This window comes from Drosophila santomea, chromosome 2R (assembly GCF_016746245.2).
Source record: "Drosophila santomea strain STO CAGO 1482 chromosome 2R, Prin_Dsan_1.1, whole genome shotgun sequence".
NCBI classification, from domain to species: domain Eukaryota; kingdom Metazoa; phylum Arthropoda; class Insecta; order Diptera; family Drosophilidae; genus Drosophila; species Drosophila santomea.
The window spans coordinates 7,127,629-7,147,834 of NC_053017.2; the positions used below are offsets into that span (position 1 = coordinate 7,127,629).

Sequence of the window (20,206 nt, forward strand, 5' to 3'; positions counted from 1 at the left end):
TGAATTTGCTTGCGATACCGGGGGACACTAGACCATCTATTGTTGGGGTGCTTGCGACCAGGTGAAAGGCGGGTGAACTTTATGTAAGTTGGGGATGGGGCCATACTGATCGGTAGATATTCAAAGGCCAGTTGGCGCATATCTATTGATCGTCTGTCACTAGGAGAATTCTCGTGCGAAGACCAAAATTCTGAGGGCCACTGTTATCTATTTAAAAACTGTCAAGGTCCAGCTTTTTGAATCGAAAAACTAACTAATAATAGTTCCCTAATCACACAAACAGAATAGTTTTACAGTTCTTGTAAAATACTAAAGCGTAGTATATTTATTTCCGTTTAATTTAAAATTATTATTAAGTTTTATTAAAATTACTAAAATCGGAAATGAGAGCTCACACCGTAATCTTATAATTTGCCTTTTAATCTTGAAACTAACCAAATTCTGTATTAATAGTTGTTCATGGGTTAAATATTTTACACGCCTAAATGTAACTAGTTTTCGATAATCATTTAATAACTAAGTCAAGACATGTGTATACAATTTGCTCAAAATCAAAACACAAATCAATAACACATTTCTTGTTTTTAGGGATCTACTGTTAAATTGTAGCATTTCTAGTTTGGATTCTAGGATTTTCTTAGAATATTGGTTTTTTTTCGAGACCTGCGTTCTGCGACGGCCATGTAAAACCCGACGCAATGATTTGCATTTACCCTTTTTGCATTTATTCCATCACTTTAACACTCAACTGCAGTATTTGTTAACTGTGTTGAATATTTGTTTTTTTTTATTTATTTTTTTTTAATTTTCTTATTTCAACATTACAAATTATTTTATTTGCATTTTCTACGGCACACGAAAGCGATTTTAGGCGAACGCCATTTTGGCGACGGCAACGGCAACTTTAACGGTAACAGATTCGGCAGAGAAAACGACGACGGCAAATGCGAACCGAGTGCGGCAAAATGGCGACGGCATGGCTAACGGTGTTTGGCCAACGGTAAGGTAACGGTCTGGAAACGGTTACGGTAACGGTGTCGGTAACGGCACGGCGACAACCCTGGACACGGCAACACTGGCAGGCGGGAGGCGGCAGGCGGCTGGTATTGTTGCTGGTGGGAATCCCCTCTATTTGCCGCGCTGCATCTTTATTTATTTCCTTGGCCGTCCAAACTGTCGTCTCTCCTTTACTTTGCGCACTTTTTCACGCTTTTTCCGACTCTGCCAGCTTTTAACGTTGTTATTTTTTGTTTTTCGCTTTCCGTCTGGTGTTCGTTCGTGTGCCGTTTGCCTTTTGGCCGCCCACATGGGTGCGCTATGCGTACACGTATTCACATCTGTGGATGTGCGGGTGTGCGGGTGTGTGGGTGTGCGGGTGTGCGGGTGTGTGTTTACCAATTGATCCTAATGTGACACAAATGATATGGTAAAATGCATACAGCCAGCCCTGAACGGCAGGACAACAATGGCAACAAGGCGGCGAGGCGACAACGCCAACAGCGACGACATTTTTGGGCTTCTTTTTGGGGCCGTGCGCATGTGTGTCGCTCTCTTGCGATGCGATGCCCATTTGCCCGAAAAGTAAAAATTCCAGGAGCATTACAATATTTGTAAAACGCAAAAACTTTAGCCCCGAAAAAGGGAAATATGGAAACTCTTTGCTTCACCCCGCTGCCTCAAGAAGCTCCAGCTGCACAAGTGCAGGGGCACAAAAAGAAGTCAACACAGTGGGTAGAACAAAAAGCCAACCAACGTCGAGCGACACCTTCGTTGGCCCCAAAACAACAGTAAACAGCACTTAAAAGTCAGCAGCGACGTCGACAGAGGCGAAACAAATATGAGAGACTTAACTCAAAGGTCCAAGTCAATACGCGGCGCGCGGTCACCAAATATGCGGGGTCTCCACTGGAAGACAGGCACCGCCCCTTTATATTGAAAATCGCTGGAAATCGGCTGGCGATAGAGCCACCAGCGCCAAAAAGCAACAAGAACTTCCAGGCATGCGCAGGCAGTGGCCATTATCTTATCGCCCCAGCGTCGCCATTAAAATGGGGCTGGGGTGGCCATACGCTTCTATTCCTAGAGTTCGATGTCATTCCAGCGCCGGCGCACTGGAAAACCTGATTGGGAGAAGGGGTCACTACGTACCCGAGTCACCCGTTGTCCGTGAGTTTGCTGTATCTGCATAGGGTTTTCTCACTGTCTGTGTAGTTTCGGAACCCCTATATCTATAGTGGGTACATGCCCCCCATTCCGTGACCGTGCCCACCCGTCCCGAAAACCCCTTAAATGCGTTGCGTCTGCAAAAACGATTTTGTTTTCGCATTTATTTATGAGCCGCTTAGAGCGCGCCAAATACTTTGCCAAACACTTTGAATCCCAACGCCATGCTCGAGAACCCCAAAGCCCCACCTCTCCCAACGGATGACCTCCGCCCACCCACAGAAATGGACACAGGCAGGGAAGGTCGGTTATGGGTTGGGAAACGCAAGGAACGTGAACAGCTGGAGTGCGTGGGTCGCTTGAAAAGTATGCAAGATCCTGGGAACTCTACATAAAATTCCAGTTACGGAACACCCACTTACAAGTACACATGGTTCCATGGTTCATCTTACGCTATAAAGTGGTTTAAAAATTCTGTTATATTTTATATACTTATATATACTACCTCTTTCATATTTAAATTGTCATTTGGGATTGCCTACAACTGAAAATAAAGATGGCAATTTTTATCATACAAATTCGTATTCGTATAGTGAACATCCAATATTTTCGTAGTTCACGATATTGGGTTTTCATTTCGGATGCGGAACAGCACGAAAACCCGGTATACCCTTGAACCCAACTGGTACCGGGTGTAAAAATATAAAAAATATAGGGTATGAGCATAAAATGCAACGTGACCCTGAAAGTGATCGTGAATGGAAATGGCTGATGAAACCGATGCACTCAACGAAGACCGATCGCGTCCAATCCAATGCGATCCCAATCTATGGCATCCCAGGCGGTGCCTCACTTCCGCGGTTACCAAATCGACTTTGACTTTCAAATTTTCCAACGCTATTGTCGCGGCCGTCTAATGGAGTCGTTAATGGTTAGACACATGAAGTATTTTGCCAAATGGGCTCGACCGGGGACAGTTAATTGCTGATGATGCGATGATATGGAACCGGATTGGCGGTGGGTAGAGGGACAACGGGGATTTAGTAAGCACTGCTGGTGTTTGGATAACACATTTTAATAGACAATTAACAAGCAGTTTGTTCAAATTTTCTTCACCGACATTTTTCACTTTTGTGTGGCGATCTTGTTTTTCGGATTGTGTCTTTTGGTAGTTACATAAACATAAATCTCGGCAATGGGCCAGGCCAGTCAGAAAGACCAAAAACTTGCTGCCACTGCACATTTTCACACATAGCCGGATTTTTGTTGTTTTTGCTTCCCCCCGAACTTCGGAGCCCGAGATTCGGAGCTCATTGAGACTTGGTTAAAGCGCAGCCAGCTCATTTGTAGATTCGAATGTCAGCGGCGCACAAGTGCGGAACCAACCGAGCGGCCAAGCACCCAAATTCCCCCTAAAGTAAATCGCGCCATTGTTTGGATTAACCAGGATCATGGATTTCGATGAGTTCCGCGAATTTGGCCATGCCTCCATCGAGTTTCTCATCAACTATCTGAGCGGCATACGTGAGAGGTGTGTGTCTGGAATAATCCTTCTCGTAGTGTGCCCCTAATCTCTATGTCCCATCCAACAGGGATGTCCTGCCCAGCACGGCTCCCTATGCGGTGATCAATCAGCTGCCCAAGGAGATCCCCGAGCAGCCCGATCATTGGCGGGAGGTCCTCAGGGATCTGGAGAACATCATCCTGCCTGGCCTGACCCACTGGCAGTCGCCCTACTTCAATGCCTTTTATCCATCGTCCTCGTCGGCGGGCTCCATCATCGGTGAACTGCTGATCGCGGGCATCGGAGTCCTTGGATTCAGCTGGGTAAGTCGTACATAGAGTGGAGACAGCAAACTATTATTATTACGCCAATTACGCGAGTGAAACAAAACAGGGTTAATGTGGAAAAGGAATCATAAGCCACTTTGTTGAGTGTATTTTCTGCAAAAATTATTAGAAGTTTTATACAATGAAATAAACTAAAAAACCTGCATAGGCAGCCTAAACATCAATTATTTAATAAACTTTTGCATATATAAAGTGTAGCTGTAATATCTCAATTTTTATAAATATAGCATATATAAACTTTAATTTCGGTTTATATTACTATACATTTAAATACATTTATTGCGATAAAAAGAGTTAAAGAGAGAGAGAGAGACCTGTAGGCAGACACGTGTAATTGCATGAATTTAAAATTATTGTTCATTTGAGGCGGTCTTAACAACCAATAATAATCAATTAGTTTTATAAACTGTAATTTCTTTCATTGATGGCTAAGAGAGAACGCTTAAGAGAGCGCCAAGCAACCAAAAAAGTGGGAACAGTTTGTGCGCAAAAGGTACTTCCCACCAGTGTTTGCTTGAGTTTCGTTGGTAACAAAACCTTTCGGCCAAATCAACGCAATACGTGAGAAATCCTTATCGATCGGCAGCTATAACTTTTTACACAGAACTATGCGATAAATATGCTCGGAAGATAGCCACTCAGCGATTAGCAAAATTGCCAAGTAATTGTTTTTCTATAAATATATGACACGAAATATCCCATAAAGCTATAATCCCGAGGACCGATTCGTTCCCTAATCTTAGAGATTGGACACGCTCCACGAATCACTGTGCAGAGCAATCGGTTATAGATATTTTCGAAATTAATAGCTGAATTAAAATGCAAGTATTTGCATGACATTCTTGGGTAAGAGTATACTTTATACTACAGAACCCATTTGTAAGTACATCTTGGTTTAGGTAGTACATTAAACACTTTCCTAAAACCTTTGTTGGTATTTGAAAGTACCCATAGTTTTTTATTTCTATGTGGACTGTCTAATCCAAGCAAAGTTAGTTAAATAAAAAGAAGTAAGCCAGTCAGTTTCGCCGTTTGTTATAATTTCTATAAACTAGCCAAATCGGCTGAACCGACAGCTCTGGAGGCTGACCAGAGAAGTCGGAGTATAAAAGGCGGCCCTCACCGGCGATCGGGCTCAGAGTGAACCTCAGGCAACTTGGAGTAGCATCAACGGATCGGGAATTGAAATCGAGCTGGGCAAACACACCGAAAGCGACGCAGAAATACAACCAAAACAAACAGAACGTGAAAAGTGCAAATAGAAAACGATTTCGACACATTGTCAGCGGAATGGATGCCAAGGAGTTTCGGGAATTCGGCAAGGCGGCAGTCGACTACATAGCCGACTATCTGGAGAATATCCGGGATGACGACGTGCTGCCCAATGTGGAGCCGGGCTATCTCCTGGACCTGCTGCCCACAGAGATGCCCGAGGAACCCGAAGCGTGGAAAGATGTCCTCGGCGACATTAACCGCGTCATCAAGCCGGGACTGACCCACTGGCAGTCGCCCCATATGCACGCCTACTACCCCACCAGCACCTCGTATCCCTCCATTGTAGGTGAGATGCTGGCCAGTGGGTTCGGCATCGTCGGATTCAGCTGGGTAGGTTGGGATGGCTGGTGAAATCTGCTGCTGGCCCATTGTTTTGACCGGCTGAATGGGCGCCCATTGTGCGCGGTGGGTGAAAGTGAATCCAAGAACCCGACAAACAGGTTGCTACTGCACCGGGCCGAAGAGAGTTTTTCACCCAAATCAATCGGCAATTGTCACCATTTAAAGTTATTGTGCAGCAGACTCACCTTAAAGGAAAACAAATAAATTTAAATTTATACAGAATTTATTAGCCAAACGCAAACTATCCGTTTCGCAAACAATAATTGTCATTGCGGTCAAAGAAGTTACCAAACAATAATTTAAACTTCGTAAAATAAGCCCTAATTTAATTCATAAGAAATTGCAAAAATGCTTACGTTGTTAGCTTACAAACTAGAAGAACAGACCTTTGATTTAGTACATCTGCATTTATATGTCTGTAATACAGACTTAAAAGTTCCTACTAATATGTATAATCTCCACAGATCTGCAGTCCAGCCTGCACAGAACTGGAAGTGGTGGTCATGGACTGGCTGGCCAAGTTCCTAAAGCTGCCCGCACACTTCCAGCACGCCAGCGAGGGACCAGGAGGAGGAGTGATCCAGGGATCGGCCAGCGAGGCCGTTCTGGTGGCTGTCCTGGCTGCCAGGGAACAGGCGGTGGCCAGCTATAGGGAATCGCATCCGGAGCTGAGCGAAAGCGAGGTGCGTGGACGCTTGGTAGCCTACTCCTCGGATCAGAGCAACAGCTGCATCGAGAAGGCTGGAGTCCTGGCTGCCATGCCAATTCGACTGCTGCCGGCTGGAGAGGATTTCGTACTTAGAGGCGATACATTGAGGGAGGCGATAGGGGAGGACGTGGCGGCGGGCAGAATTCCGGTGATCTGCGTCGCCACACTGGGCACCACGGGCACTTGTGCCTATGACGACATTGAGTCCCTGTCCGCCGTCTGCGAGGAGTTCAAGGTGTGGCTCCATGTGGATGCCGCCTATGCCGGAGGAGCCTTTGCTCTAGACGAGTGTGCGGATCTGCGTAAGGGATTGGATCGCGTGGACTCGCTGAACTTCAACCTGCACAAGTTCATGCTGGTCAACTTCGATTGCTCGGCCATGTGGCTAAGGGATGCCAACAAGGTGGTCGATAGCTTCAATGTGGATCGCATCTATCTCAAGCACAAGCACGAGGGTCAGTCGCAAATTCCCGACTTCCGCCACTGGCAAATTCCCCTGGGACGTCGCTTCCGAGCTTTGAAAGTCTGGATTACATTCCGCACTCTGGGAGCCGAGGGATTGAGGAAGCATGTGCGGAAGCACATCGAGTTGGCCAAACAGTTTGAGCAGCTTGTGCTGAAGGATTTCCGATTTGAGCTGGTGGCTCCTCGCGCACTTGGACTGGTTTGCTTCCGGCCCAAAGGAGACAATGAGATTACCACCCAGTTGCTGCAGCGACTCATGGATCGAAAGAAGATCTACATGGTTAAGGCCGAGCACGCGGGTCGTCAGTTCTTGCGATTTGTCGTATGCGGAATGGACACCAAAGCCTCCGACATTGATTTCGCCTGGAAGGAGATCGAGTCACAACTGACGGACCTGCTTTCAGAACAATCCTTGGTGGCCCGCAAATCGGGAAACGTGGGCGATCTTGCGCAACACTTCCAGATCCACCTGAGCACCGAAAATGCAACGCACGAGAAATCTCAGTGAGAAAAACGGTTCAACTATTTAAGTTTAGGGACAACCTAGTTAGTTTGCGATGTAGTTTGTAGCTTCCCACATGTTTATGAATAAAGTGAATTTAAATGTACGAAAATTGTGCATTAAAATTGTTTTTTTAGCCTGTCACAAAATATTATTGTTTTCTCTAATAAATATTTACTGGATATACCTACTTCAACTTTGAAACTTTTCCTCAAAGCCTTTATTTCTAAGGCAATACGACATTTCACTGATTTTATTTTAAATTTGAAATCAAAACTTTGGCGGTTAAGTGTGGCTGCATTTGCTTAAAAATCGATTTGGCTTTTAATCGAATTTTGATAAGTTCGCTAAGGTCTATCGTCAGTGGCGCATCCGCAGTCAAACAGCTGTTTCTCCCAATTGGACCACCTGATATCGATTGGATAACAAAATATAAACAAAACAAAAAATATATGTTTCACTTAATACAATATTTTGATTACCTCTGAGGAACTGTAGGAGCTACTTTTCGTGTATTTAGAATCAGCGGAATCTTGTGGTCACCTTGGTAAGACTTCTCCGATTTCCGTAAAGTAAGAAGCGTATAAATACAGAAATGGTAATATAAAACCTTTTAACAACAATGTCTGCTTACCAAGACTGAATTTAAACACACACACTGCAGTTGGATAACCGGCGACCTTCCTTTGTAGATACTATGATTCTGCTTTTTATTAACAACTCGGACGTGTGGGATTTTAAAGGCCTGTCCGCCTCTGAGCCTGAGCCTGTCAACAAATATTAAAACTCAGACAAAATTCTAAAAATTACTTGAATTACTTTCGGAATTCCAGGAAACCAGTCCCGCTTGCCATGCAATGGTAGGTTAAACAGCAGCGCCAACTAAAAAATAAATGAAACCGAAACCCTCTCTTGTTGTCCGCAGTTTTAAACTGGCCAGCAGGCGCAGCTTATACAATGCACGGGTGCTGCAGGCGGACAACATCGGCGACCAGCAACGCAGTCCGGATGTGGAGGCGGCACGCCAAAATGCACAGATAGTGGTCGTCGGTGCAGGACTCGCAGGTCTCTCGGCTGCCCAGCACCTCTTGTCGCACGGGTTCCGACGCACCGTGATCCTGGAGGCTACGGATCGTTATGGCGGCAGGATTAATACGCAGCGCTTTGGTGACACCTTCTGTGAACTGGGCGCCAAGTGGGTAAAGATCGATGGATCGCAGGACTCGATGTACGAACTGCTACGCAACACGGAAGGCTTGGGCAGGCAGATAAAACAGCCGGATCGGGCCACCTATCTCCAGGATGGAAGCCACATTAATCCAGCCATGGTCGAGCTTATCGACACCCTATTCCGTCAGCTTTGCCGAGACTTTAAGGTATCCGATCGAGTGAAAACGGGTGGTGACCTGCACTCCCTGGACAATGTAATGAACTACTTTAGAACAGAAAGCGATCGCATCATTGGCGCCTCCTTCCAGCAGCCAAAGGATCAGCTGGCGGCCCGCGAGATCTTCCAATCGCTGTTCAAGGAGTTCGGCAGCATTCTGGGATGCTGCCTGGAGTACGTCAACATCGAGCACATAACCAAATGCCCAGTGCAGCAGGAGCAGCGTCCGCTATATGTACCCACTGGCCTAGATAATGTAGTGGATGATCTCATTCAGAAAATGGACAAAGCGCAGCTGCAGACCGGGAAGCCTGTAGGCCAGATTCAGTGGACACCAGCGCCGATGAAAAGTGTGGGTTGCCTGGATGGCAGCCTTTACAACGCAGATCACATAATATGTACCCTGCCGCTGGGCGTGCTCAAAAGCTTTGCGGGCGTTCTGTTTCGACCCTCGCTGCCGCTGGACAAGATGATGGCTATACGCAACCTCGGCTTTGGCAATCCCCTGAAGATATATCTCTCCTACAAGAAGCCCATTGGGCGCTGGCTAAAGGGAAGCCTGCGGCCGCTGGGAACTCTCCTAAATCACTCAGTGGAGCAGCAAACCGAACGCAACTGGACGCAACAGGTCGTGCAGATCAGCCAGGTGCCCAGCAGTCAGCATGTGCTGGAGGTGCATGTGGGTGGCGGCTACTACGAGGAGATCGAGAAGCTGCCCGACGAAGAGTTGTTAGAGCAGATAACCGGCCTGCTGAGGCGCTGCGTATGCAATCACCTGGTGCCGTACCCACAGGAACTGCTGCGCTCCAACTGGAGCACCTCAGCGTGCTACCTTGGCGGACGTCCCTACTTCTCCACCAGCAGCAGTGCCCGAGATGTCCAGCGACTGGCCGCTCCGCTGGGCGAGAAGTCGCCGGGCCTTCTCTTTGCTGGGGATGCAACCTCGCTCAAAGGTTTTGGAACTATTGATGCCGCCAGGTCCAGTGGCATCCGAGAAGCCCAACGCATTATTGACTTCTACTTTAGAAGCCTGCACAGCGGTTAACTGCAATAGGAATTCCGAACTGGCTACTAAATTGTAAAGTATATCCCACGGAAGCTCACTAGTCAAAATTTATGGTTAAAATTTGTTTGTATTGTTAAGCAGAATACATTTGTTTTAATTAGGCGTATAACATTAACAATAAACTCAATAACAACATCAATGGTACAATGATAGAATTCTATAGATCTAATGTAGCGATGGAGGATCCATCGATGTAAATTCCCTAAACATGTCGCAAGTGGAGAATGTAGATCTGTTCCGGTTTTTAAGTCATAATGCAACTTTATAATAATTGGTCCATTTTGTGGAATATACATATATGTACATATATATACCATATATGTATATATAGAAACAATTTAATATTAATTTATTAATTAAACGCAGAACAGACCTGCACAACCACTTTACTGCTCCTGTTCCATCTCATCGGCAGCGGCACTGACCTCCTTCCACGAGTACTCCATGTCCTCGGACTGGGTGAATCGCGAGCATATGGCCATGCGCAGGAAGTACACATCCTTGGTTTTGGTAGGAACCAAGTGGATGTGGCCGCGTCCATTGATCCGCTTGAGAAGAGCTTCGTTCCGCTCGTTGCTGCCCTTCAGACGGAAACAGACCAATCCCATGTTAATCTCAGCGGCCAGTTCGAATCTGGAGTCCGCCAAGCAGAGATCCCCGAACTGCTTGGCAAAATTGCAATGTCTGCGGATGTGGGCTTGGAGATTCTCGACTCCGTACAGCCGGAGGACGAACCAGAGCTTCAAAGCCCGGAATCGCCGTCCAAGTGGGATTTGCCAGTGACGATAGTCCGGAGCGGATCCCTGCATATCGTGCTTCAGGTAAAGAGGGTCCACATTGAAGGCGTTGACCACCCAACTGGGATCCTTCAGCCACATGGCCGAGCAGTCGAAGTTCACCAGCAACCATTTGTGTGGGTTGAAATTAAAAGAGTCCGCTGACTCAATGCCCTTCATCAGGTGGCGATACTCGGGGCAAATGAAAGCGGATCCGGCATAAGCAGCGTCCACATGGACCCATACATTGTGCTTGTTTCCCACGGGTCCACACTCATCCAAGTAGTCAAAGGCGCAGGAGTTGGTGGTGCCCAGGGTGACCACGGCATAGAAGGGAATCAAACCCTCGGCCAAATCCTGTTCGATGGCCTTTTCCAGAGCAGCACCACGCATTCTGTGATTCTCGGACTGCACAGAACGGAGCTTCACTCCTCCCAAGAGACCAGCACGCTCCACTGAGGAGTGAGCCTGGTCCGAGTAGTAGCCCACCAGCTTGCCCAGGATGGTGTGCTCATCCCACTCCGGATGCAGCTCCTTCACTTCCATCACCTTCTTGGCCTTGGCTCCCAGCAGCGCCACCAATGTGGACTCACTGGCCGTTCCCTGGATGACACCGCCTCCCTTGCCACCCGAACAGGCCAGGAACTCCGCCGGCAGCTCCAGCATCTTGCCCAGCCAATCCATCATGACCACCTCGAGTTCCGTGCACGCGGGACTGGCGATCCAGGTGAATCCGATACAAGCAATCGCTCCACTCAGCATGTCCGCCACGATCGCTGGATACGAGTTGGCCGTGGGGAAGTAGGCATGGAACTTGGGACTGTGCCAGTGGGTCACTCCCGGCATGATGACCCGCTCAATGTCCTGCATCACATCCTGCCACTTGTCCGGCTTTTCGGGCGCCGCATCCGGAATCAGGGGCTTCAGGTACCCGGGCTTCACTTCCGGCAGAACGCGCCTGTAATTGGGATAATTGCGTTAGTTGTTGATTGCATTTGGCTCCCATTCAGAAAGAGCTCCTTGCTACAATTGGCTGCGAAACTCAGTTAGCCCACAAAGCCATCAGAAGTCGGGGTCGGGGTCACCCAACCATCCCCAACTTGTTGCCAGTGGCACGAAAATCAATAGCAATATGTAGCAAAGTGCTTTGGGAAAAGGATAAAAGAGGCGAAGCTGATAATGATGACAGGATTTTCTGTCCTTTCATTTAAAAGGAAGTACTAAAAGGTAAGACGATAAGAAGAAAAGTTGTCATTAAAACGAGTATATATGTATGTATGTAGCTCTAATGAGAAATTTAACAACTTTAAGATGCGCTTGGTTTAAAAAAAATGTCCAACTAAGAACTCTCGATGCAAATAAATGGACCATACATCTGTGTTATGTGAGGCATTAAGAATGGTATTTAATAAATTGCAATATTTTGCTCTAGTTAAGCTTTATTTCCAATTAACCAGCGAACAATTTCACAACTTTAGCGACTATCAGTGACTATTAACAGAAGTTGTAGGTCATTTTTTACTTTGATTTTCAAGGTAATGGAAACGAAACTGTTAGAATTGCCCAAGATAAGTGAAATACCTCAATCGCTTTTGGCCAAGGCGTTTGTGGTGCAATCATGTATGTATGTGTTATCTACGTGAAAACCGACCTTGACACGCCAACTTTACAAAGCCTTTTAATGGCTTAATGGCAATAATTAATTAGTTTCAGGCCCAAGAGCAATGAAAGTACTTGGCCCTCGAGTTGATCGGAAGGTCGCCTTACGTCTCTAAATAAATGTATATATATATTTAACAATGGAAAGGTCCAATCGGCGCGACTTTCCCGTGACTAATGCTCAAACGTGTGCGAAATGTCATTCACTTGCGCGGAATCGAGCAGAATCGAGCAGAACGAACTTTCAATTCGAACGCAAAATTCTGAGGTCAAGCGAGAGATTCTGATTCCATATAAATGAATTTTATACGTATCGAGGCGGTAAATTAAGTTTAATTCAAGCTAATTGAGTAGGACGCAATCTTGCTCACCTTTCGCGTATGTTCTCCAGATATTCGGCTATAAAGTCCACCATTGTTTTGGCAAAATCTTTGAACTCCGGCGCCTCCATGTCGATCTTAATGTGGATTCAAAAATATTTAGTTTTTATACGTGCATAGTTGTTGGCCTAATAGTCAGTCGACCCAATAGACATACCGAAACCTTGGGGTCCAGCTTATCTTCCAAAATGTTAGCAATGTTAGCATCATCAGTTTGTTTTGGTGGATTAGAGTTACTAATGGGTATGTGGCTCATTTTCAGAGTGATTTACTTCTTGCAATGATATGAACTCGAATGGTTAGAGCTAATGTGAAAGAACGTGCGATTATTGAGAGTGTTATTAATAAAAGTGGGCATTTTGTGATAGTGCTAATCAAAATAGTTTTGCATGGTAACAAAAATGGTGATAAAGAAAATAATGTTATTAATACTTTAAAGCGTTTTCCGTTTGAGTGCGTTGCTTAAGTATAGACTGTTAATTAGTATGGTAATTAGAATGTTTAATGCATTCTTGCATTAATTAAGACTACCTCATTTTTCTCAATTCAATTTTTAACAGCGTAAACAAGTTGGCATTGAGGCGGCGACTTGTTGCCAGCAAAAAAGGCACTTATGTAAAACCTTGTTTTAATAGATACACAAAAACATGCAGATACCAAAAGCCAAAAAGCTTAAGCACTAAAGAATTCGGGGCCCGAACTATAAAACTAAGCCGAAGCAAGGCTGGATGCCCAGTTTTGGATACACATTACGTATACGCAGCGTTAGCCCGAAATGAATCTTTCGCATGCACATGCACTCATTATGTTGGCCGAGCACTTGAGGCTTTTAAGAAGCCACACTTTCGTCACTCACCGTGCACTTAGTTAACTGCTTTTAATTATTTGCACTTGTCGTCGAGCCTTACTTCCGTTCCGAACTAAATCTTTGCTCCAAGTTCAGTGTGCCTCTTGTTTGCTGAAGCTAATATTTATTTGCTATTCGGCTATTTGATTTCTGTGCTGAACTGCTGTGCGCTCGGCGTTCTCCTCTTGACTGAGCGCTGCTCGCTCTTGGCCATGGCTTTTAAAGCCCGCCCAGCAGCGCTGCCAATTCCGCAGGACCGGTTCAATCTCAATTTCAATCTCAATCGGCGGACTGAGAATGTATTTTTAATACATCCCGCACCCGGTTGATTTGTGCACGTTCTGCACGGAGAGTTTATTTTGTACTTTTTCGGAACATGCATTAATTGGGGTCTGAATCAGTAACTGGATATCGGCGATTTACACAAAAATACAAAAATATATATTTTATTTGCCAGCAAAGTTGATTAAAGTTAAACTATTATAAAATATTGATATTTCTGATTGACTAAAAGCACAAAGCGAAATGTTTTGAATTCTGCTCACGTGCATCCCAACTCGAATTTAAGAATAGAGAGCGATCTCGTCGGGAATCCCCCATCATGAGTCATTCGAAACAGGGTTTTTCTTGGACTCCCCGAAGAAAAAATCACGCAAAAAAAGGTAAACAGAGTAAAAATCACAGAAAACGCAAGACATGGATTAAGCTGCGAATGGCACGCTTTGCGGGCATCTTAGAAACCGGTTAATAGAGCACCAAATATGACGTGCTTTCTGAACCGCTCATGGGTTTGTGACGTCAAATAATCTAATGCTCTCACTCACTTTCGCATTGTGCTAGTGGAGTGGGCTAGGTTGAGCCTTTTGAGCGGGCTCTTCCTTAAACACACTGAGAAAAATAAATGGGAATCAATAGACACCGACTATTCGATACCCGTATAGGGAGACATTTCAAAATTTATTTGGAATATGTATAGAAATTGGCATTTAAAAATATGAAATCAATATTGCGTATTGATAGAAATGGGTAAGATAAGTAACAAACATATATTTAAAAAGTGTGTTTGTGACAATTTTTTTGGGCGTTGTGAATTCAATCAGGTATGCTAAACAATATTACAAAACCGCTGAAACAAAATCTACACATACAAATTATTTAAGCAAATTGTAAAGACAAGACATTTTTTCCAGTGTAGGTCGTAGGATGAGTATCCTGCGGGTGGGCCAACTGTTGCTGAGTGCGAGCAAAGTGTGTGTGCCTGACATTTCAACGAAGCCACTTTGGCAAATCACTTGGCTGAATCAACAGATTTATACGCCATTCCAAAGGCTCTGCCTTCGATTTAATGCGGTGGGTGCACCCAACCACCCAGCCACCGAGCCACACAACCACCCAGATTATGCTGCTTTACGGGTGGCTGGAGCTCGGGTCGATTGGGGCGAAGAATAGAAGAATTTATGAATTGATTTATGACCGACTTGAGTCGAATGGCGCCTTTGAGAGGGGATTGCATAAACAGGCATAAGAGGTGAACGAGGGCCGAGATAAGCGAGCATATACTTGGGGTACATCAAATAGGGTACATCGAATATATATACGTATTTAGTATACAGTGATTAGAGCAATTGATAAGATTCGTCTTAAGATTGCTCTGTAACTGGTTAAACGAAAGTATTCATATTTCAAAAACAAACCTTCATATAACAACTAAATAATTTATTACCATTCCTTGCATAACCATCACACGCAATTCAAAAGCCCACTCAAGTAAGGATTATCATTTATTGTTTGTTCACATAATGAAATTTTCTTATGGTCTGTGTTTCTTTGAATTGAGTTGTTTTATCCAGGTGCCGATCTTAAGCACCAATTCAGCAGTACGCGCACACGAAGGACTCAAACGGAAACAACAAAAGTTGAGCCGCATTCGGAGCGCACACTGTGACCGGGTTTCGATTCCGATCGGGAAGATAATGGAAAAACCGATTACATGAGACAAATTTTGGTTGTTTCGCTAAGTATTCTCCAGTCAGTCGGGCGAACGCTTTAGAGTAGTGCATATTTCAGCAGAAACAAAATCGAAAAGTACTTAGTAAATGCTATAGGTAGTTACAACTTAACGGTACTAGATGGACCCAGCTACTGCGCGATTGTGGATGGCAGATTGAGCAGCGTGCTCTGTCCGCTGGGCAAGTAGGCGACTCCACGGGAGCGGGATAGCTGGTAGGCGATATCCTCCGCGGCCTCAATACGTCGCAGCTCCACCAGACCGTCTCCGGCCTCGCCGAAAGACTTGGCCAACAGGCCGGCGGCTTCGGCATCACCCTCCGCCGAAATGATGGAGGCCAGCTTCTGCTGCTCGGCCTTCTCCACCACAAAACGCGCCTTCTCGGCCTCCTGCTGTGCCACCTGCTTCATCTCGACGGCCAGCGTGAACTCCCGACCAAAGGTCAAGTGCGTGAGTGAGATGTCGTCCAGGATGAAGCCGAACTGCTTGGCACGGACAGTCAGTTCCTGGGAAACGCGTTGCGACACCATCTGCAAAGAGGTAATCACGGTAAGCTTAAGAAGCTGGTAATAATGAATGCCATTCTTATGCATCAATTTTCCACAAAGCACTAGACCATAACAATTCAAATTAAAATCGGAAATAAAAATCACGAAATACGAGACGGATAAGATGTGATCAGCTGGTACCAAGTACTCATAGTTGCGCATGGTGAAACACAAGATCCTTCATATAAATTTCATCGTAAGGAAATAAGGCGTCTCCTGAGTTTAACTCACCTCACGCTGGGTGATCAGCTCGCCGGCGTCGAACTGGGCGACCACAGCCTTCAGCACCTCAGGCGCGATGGAGGGCAGGACACGCTCGTCGTAGTCCTGGCCCAGAATGGTGTAGATCTTGGGCAGCTGGTCGGGAATGGGGCGGTACAGGATGCGAAGCGTAATGTTGACATTCTGCAGATCCTTGCTGCCCGTGATCACAGGAACATTGCGGGGCTGGGACCGGATGTCGAAAATGATGGGCCGCTGCACCCATGGGATGAAGAAGTGGGTGCCCTCGCCGACCACGTTCTCCTTGATGCCGGTGAAGCGATCGAAGATGACCGCCCGATGGCCTCCCTCCACATTATATAATGCCGAATTGACAACGCCACCCAATACGGCCACTCCAAGGCCCATTTGGCCAATGCGATTGAAGAACTGAGCAGCCATTATCCTTGGAATAAAAAAACGAAATGTATTTAGTTACTGTTCTACAAACTATATATGTAAATAGAAAGCCGACTGGACTTGGAAATTTCATCAGTTTTTAGGTTAGAACGTCATGGGGTTATACGACAATTTGCTGTTTCGGTGTTTCAACGCGCAATTCTGTGAGTCCTTCAACGCAGTTAGCTCGGCCCGATCAAAGACTTACTTTTTAAAGCTTTTTGGTTGCAATTAAATCAAATTATTGTGCAAGTTTGCCCTTTGAAATGCAAAACACGAAATCCAACCGCACGGCCGAAATCGATAATACAGTTGTCGGTGGACCGGCACATATCGATACTTTTACTTGCTAATAAGAATCGTATTCGATTGATACGAGTTAGATGAGAAAAGAACATGTCTCCACCATTGTTTCTAAAAGTTATCGATAAATTGATTATCTTGGGGCCAAATTTCAAAAATGAATAATGATCAACAAACCCAGTTTACAAGAAACTAAAAACAATTTACAATAAAAGATTATTTTTAATTGGAAACTAAAACCCCCGAAATTATTGCGCCATTTCAGCACGCCCAGCGACCTTTGGCATCTTCTTGTTCGTCGAATCCTCCAGCTCCTTGGCCTTGTAGTAGTGCGGGGCCACTTCCAGCAACCACTTGCTCTCGATCTCTATAACCTGACGCATGTACTCTTTCGAGGTGAACACCAGCTCGTGATAGAGCACCCACCGCGGAAGCTCCTCAAATAGCGAGGAGTTCGGGTGTATCATTACTGTCTGATTGTGCTTGATGGTCTTGTAGTGACCTCCCTTGGAGAGCCGCGCCACATGGTAGAAGTATCCAGCGGTAGCTGCCTTTCGCACATTTACAGTCTCAGGCAAACAGCTGACCATGTCGATTTCCACACGCTGCATCAGGCCCACCAGCTGCTCTCGCACGTCTCGAGCCCGCTTCATCGATCTGTACTGGATGAAGTTCTCGTAGCACCACTGGGTGCTGTAGTCAGTCTCCGCCCACTGATTGTAAACCTGCAGGAGGCTTAGGTGGTCGCCGTGCATGTGATTGAAGTTTTTTCGGGCAGTGTCCGCGTGAATGATTTTGTCCTTGGGCCTGTAGAAAATGGCGCTGTTCACGGACAGCATGGCTGCAATGGTCACCATCTCCTCGGAGCATTTGTATCTAAAACAATGTAAGGATATGCAATTTAATTCACTTCTTTGTTAGATTTGTTAGATCCACTACATACTTTTCGCTTGCCAGCAGCATCTTGCCCATCATGGGATCCACTGGAAACTCGGCCATACGGCGACCCAGCTTGGTCAACTCTCCATGGTGGTTTAGTGCACCCAGAGCATACAGCTGCTCCAAAGCCAATACCAGTGTCTCGTGCGGCGGAGGGTCCAGGAAGTCGAAGTGTATCAGATCATTAATGCCCAGAGCCTTGAGCATGAGCACTGCATTTCCCAGATTAATACGCTGTATCTCCGGAACGGTATTGTCCTCCAGTTCGTGCTTGTATGCCCACGCCGTATACAGACGAAAGCACTTTCCTGGAGCGGTTCGTCCTGCTCTGCCCGCTCGCTGATTTGCGGAAGCCTTGGAAATGGGCACCACCATAAGGGACTCCATGCCAGTGCGGGAGTTGAAATTGTTCTGCTTGGCAAACCCAGGATCAATAACATATATAATGTTGTCGATGGTCAGCGAGGTCTCTGCTATATTGGTGGCCAGGATAACTTTTCGGGCATTCGGAGGCGTGGGCTCGAAGATTTTGGCCTGCATATCACTCGGGAGATTCGCATAGACGGGTATAACAATCAGCTCACGAATTTTAGAGCCAAGCCGCTTTACGCGATCCTGCAGAACTTCCTGGCAAGTCTCGATCTCATCCTGACCCGTGAGGAAGACTAGAATATCGCCCAAGGGTTGAGTGGCATGAATCTGCAAAACTGAAACGCAACACGCATCGATGTAGTCTGCTTCCGGAGCCTTCGTGTAAAAGATATCCACTGGATAGCGGCGACCAGGTATTCTAAAGATGGGTGCATCATCGAAGAAAGCGGAGAACTTCTCCGCATCCAGAGTGGCACTGGATATAAGGAGCTTCAACTCTGGTCTGAAACGAGCAATATCCTTGACCAGACCAAACAAAATGTCCGTGTGCAGAGTCCGCTCGTGAGCCTCATCGATAATCATTACACTGTAGGAGGCCAAGTCAGGTTCCGACAGAAACTCTCGATGCAGGGTGCCATCAGTCATGTACTTCAGAATGGTGCGATCCGAGGTGCAGTCCTCGAAACGGATGCTGTAGCCCACTTCATTGCCCAGCTTCACGCCCATTTCCTCGGCCACACGTGCAGCCACCGACATGGCGGCCACACGACGTGGTTGCGTGCATCCGATCATCTTCTTATCCTTGGTGAAACCAGCTTCCACAAGGTACTGCGGCACCTGTGTAGTTTTGCCCGAGCCCGTTTCACCTTCGATGATGAGCACCTGATGTTCCTTTACAGCAGCAATCAGATCCTCCTTGAACGGATAAACAGGCAGGGATCTTCTGGTCTCGTCCAACGTCAAGCGTTTGCGCTCCTTCTCCGTGAGTTCAGGCTGTCGGCTAGATGACTTCTCTCGACTTCCATCCAGGGTTAGGGCTTGGATGAAATCGATCTGATCGTCAAGGAGCAGCTCGTACTCTTCCTCCGCCTTGGCATCTTTGGCACCGAAATGGAATCGCGCCGAGGCCAATTGTTCAGCCTCCCATTTCTTCTGCTCTGAGTTAGGTTGCTTCTCAAAGTCATCCACCTCAACGTACTCAGCTTAAGTAGGAAATCAACATTATTGTATTTATCCAGGAACAATAAACATAAACTACATACATCGCTCTCCCTTTTTCAGGTCCTGTGGCATGTTATAGCGCTGGATGCGCTCTAGTTCCCGCGCCTTCTCGTGCTCCTTGGCGATGTTCAGCAGTTGCTTCTTGTATTGGCGCTCCTCCTTCTCCCGTTTGGTCAGGCTGAAAGCATACCAGAATTATTTTGATGCATTCGTAGGTAGGATTAAGCTATGATCGTACACGCTCTCATCAAATAAATATTCATCGTCCAGGATGTCCGCCTCCAGCTCAGCAACCTTGTCATCCTTGCGCTTCTCCAGGTACTGGCGACGCGACTGAAGACGCAGGTGAGGCACTATCTTGTCCCGGTCCTCGTGCTCCAGCTTCAGCCGCTTGGTGGCCTCTTCGATGGCCCTGCGTCCGCCGGTGGAATCAACCACATTGCGCGTCCGATCGTCATCCCGCTTCTTCAGCCGGCTGGCGAACTCGTCGCGCTCCTGCAGGTCCTTTAGGCGAGATTCTTCCTCACTGTCCGGCTCCTCGGCGCTGCTGCTGCTGCTGGCATTGCGTTTTCTGTTTTTACCCGACATTTTACAAGACTTCGCCTATAAACAAACCGGCTGGCGATATGTAATTCGATAACTTGCAGTGCCGCCCAGCTAGCTGGGAATCTAACTTTTTTTTGGAAGGGGTGAAACACAACAGAACAGATAGTTCTGTCTGTATTTACAATCT

At 46.3% G+C, this 20,206-nt stretch overlaps 5 protein-coding genes across 7 annotated transcripts; 2 read left to right on the forward strand and 3 right to left on the reverse strand.

The window, feature by feature from the left end:
- Positions 1-3,507: 3,507 nt before the first annotated feature.
- Positions 3,508-7,450, forward strand: LOC120446517 (3,4-dihydroxyphenylacetaldehyde synthase). Of its 2 annotated transcripts, none has more exons than XM_039627528.2 (3): positions 3,508-3,694; positions 3,756-3,990; positions 6,096-7,450. In XM_039627528.2, the coding sequence occupies exons 1-3, from the start codon at positions 3,615-3,617 to the stop codon at positions 7,311-7,313; spliced, it is 1,533 nt and encodes a 510-aa protein (XP_039483462.1). In that variant the 5' UTR covers positions 3,508-3,614; the 3' UTR covers positions 7,314-7,450. The 2 variants fall into 2 exon arrangements, with proteins under 2 accessions (XP_039483462.1, XP_039483461.1); XM_039627527.2 differs by lacking the exons at positions 3,508-3,694; positions 3,756-3,990 and adding exons at positions 4,943-5,024; positions 5,091-5,619 and having other exon boundaries at positions 6,096-7,447.
- Positions 7,451-7,708: 258 nt separating this feature from the next.
- Positions 7,709-9,899, forward strand: LOC120446826 (protein anon-37Cs). The gene is made up of 3 exons (XM_039628007.2): positions 7,709-7,854; positions 8,000-8,167; positions 8,233-9,899. The coding sequence occupies exons 2-3, from the start codon at positions 8,160-8,162 to the stop codon at positions 9,737-9,739; spliced, it is 1,515 nt and encodes a 504-aa protein (XP_039483941.1). The 5' UTR covers positions 7,709-7,854; positions 8,000-8,159; the 3' UTR covers positions 9,740-9,899.
- Positions 9,900-10,043: 144 nt separating this feature from the next.
- LOC120446825 (aromatic-L-amino-acid decarboxylase) lies at positions 10,044-13,618 on the reverse strand. 2 transcript variants are annotated; one of them, XM_039628005.2, is made up of 4 exons: positions 13,432-13,618; positions 12,733-12,880; positions 12,567-12,652; positions 10,044-11,494 (listed from the first exon to the last, which is right to left on the reverse strand). In XM_039628005.2, exons 2-4 carry the CDS (start codon positions 12,829-12,831, stop codon positions 10,147-10,149), a joined length of 1,533 nt encoding a protein of 510 aa, XP_039483939.1. In that variant the 5' UTR covers positions 12,832-12,880; positions 13,432-13,618; the 3' UTR covers positions 10,044-10,146. The 2 variants fall into 2 exon arrangements, with proteins under 2 accessions (XP_039483939.1, XP_039483940.1); XM_039628006.2 differs by lacking the exon at positions 12,733-12,880.
- A 1,572-nt stretch (positions 13,619-15,190) lies between these two features.
- LOC120444302 (protein l(2)37Cc) lies at positions 15,191-16,989 on the reverse strand. Its single transcript, XM_039623824.2, has 3 exons — positions 16,847-16,989; positions 16,210-16,645; positions 15,191-15,960 (listed from the first exon to the last, which is right to left on the reverse strand). Exons 2-3 carry the CDS (start codon positions 16,639-16,641, stop codon positions 15,562-15,564), a joined length of 831 nt encoding a protein of 276 aa, XP_039479758.1. The 5' UTR covers positions 16,642-16,645; positions 16,847-16,989; the 3' UTR covers positions 15,191-15,561.
- A 154-nt stretch (positions 16,990-17,143) lies between these two features.
- LOC120444299 (pre-mRNA-splicing factor ATP-dependent RNA helicase DHX16) lies at positions 17,144-20,193 on the reverse strand. Its single transcript, XM_039623820.1, has 4 exons — positions 19,712-20,193; positions 19,515-19,651; positions 17,885-19,454; positions 17,144-17,817 (listed from the first exon to the last, which is right to left on the reverse strand). The coding sequence occupies exons 1-4, from the start codon at positions 20,059-20,061 to the stop codon at positions 17,190-17,192; spliced, it is 2,685 nt and encodes an 894-aa protein (XP_039479754.1). The 5' UTR covers positions 20,062-20,193; the 3' UTR covers positions 17,144-17,189.
- Positions 20,194-20,206: the final 13 nt, after the last annotated feature.

What these genes read in the sequence shown, in the direction of transcription:
- LOC120446517 (XM_039627528.2), top strand. Translation starts at nt 3,615, where the DNA reads ATGGATTTCGATGAGTTCCGCGAATTTGGCCATGCCTCCATCGAGTTT. An exon ending in CTGAGCGGCATACGTGAGAG is followed by an intron (nt 3,695 to 3,755) that starts GTGTGTGTCTGG and finishes CCCATCCAACAG; the next exon opens with GGATGTCCTGCCCAGCACGG. An exon ending in GAGTCCTTGGATTCAGCTGG is followed by an intron (nt 3,991 to 6,095) that starts GTAAGTCGTACA and finishes TAATCTCCACAG; the next exon opens with ATCTGCAGTCCAGCCTGCAC.
- LOC120446825 (XM_039628005.2), bottom strand. Translation starts at nt 12,831, where the DNA reads ATGAGCCACATACCCATTAGTAACTCTAATCCACCAAAACAAACTGAT. An exon ending in AGCTGGACCCCAAGGTTTCG is followed by an intron (nt 12,653 to 12,732) that starts GTATGTCTATTG and finishes ATCCACATTAAG; the next exon opens with ATCGACATGGAGGCGCCGGA. An exon ending in CTGGAGAACATACGCGAAAG is followed by an intron (nt 11,495 to 12,566) that starts GTGAGCAAGATT and finishes TCCCAATTACAG; the next exon opens with GCGCGTTCTGCCGGAAGTGA.
- LOC120444302 (XM_039623824.2), bottom strand. Translation starts at nt 16,641, where the DNA reads ATGGCTGCTCAGTTCTTCAATCGCATTGGCCAAATGGGCCTTGGAGTG. An exon ending in AGCTGATCACCCAGCGTGAG is followed by an intron (nt 15,961 to 16,209) that starts GTGAGTTAAACT and finishes ACCTCTTTGCAG; the next exon opens with ATGGTGTCGCAACGCGTTTC.
- LOC120444299 (XM_039623820.1), bottom strand. Translation starts at nt 20,061, where the DNA reads ATGTCGGGTAAAAACAGAAAACGCAATGCCAGCAGCAGCAGCAGCGCC. An exon ending in TATTTATTTGATGAGAGCGT is followed by an intron (nt 19,652 to 19,711) that starts GTACGATCATAG and finishes GTATGCTTTCAG; the next exon opens with CCTGACCAAACGGGAGAAGG. An exon ending in CCTGAAAAAGGGAGAGCGAT is followed by an intron (nt 19,455 to 19,514) that starts GTATGTAGTTTA and finishes TTCCTACTTAAG; the next exon opens with CTGAGTACGTTGAGGTGGAT.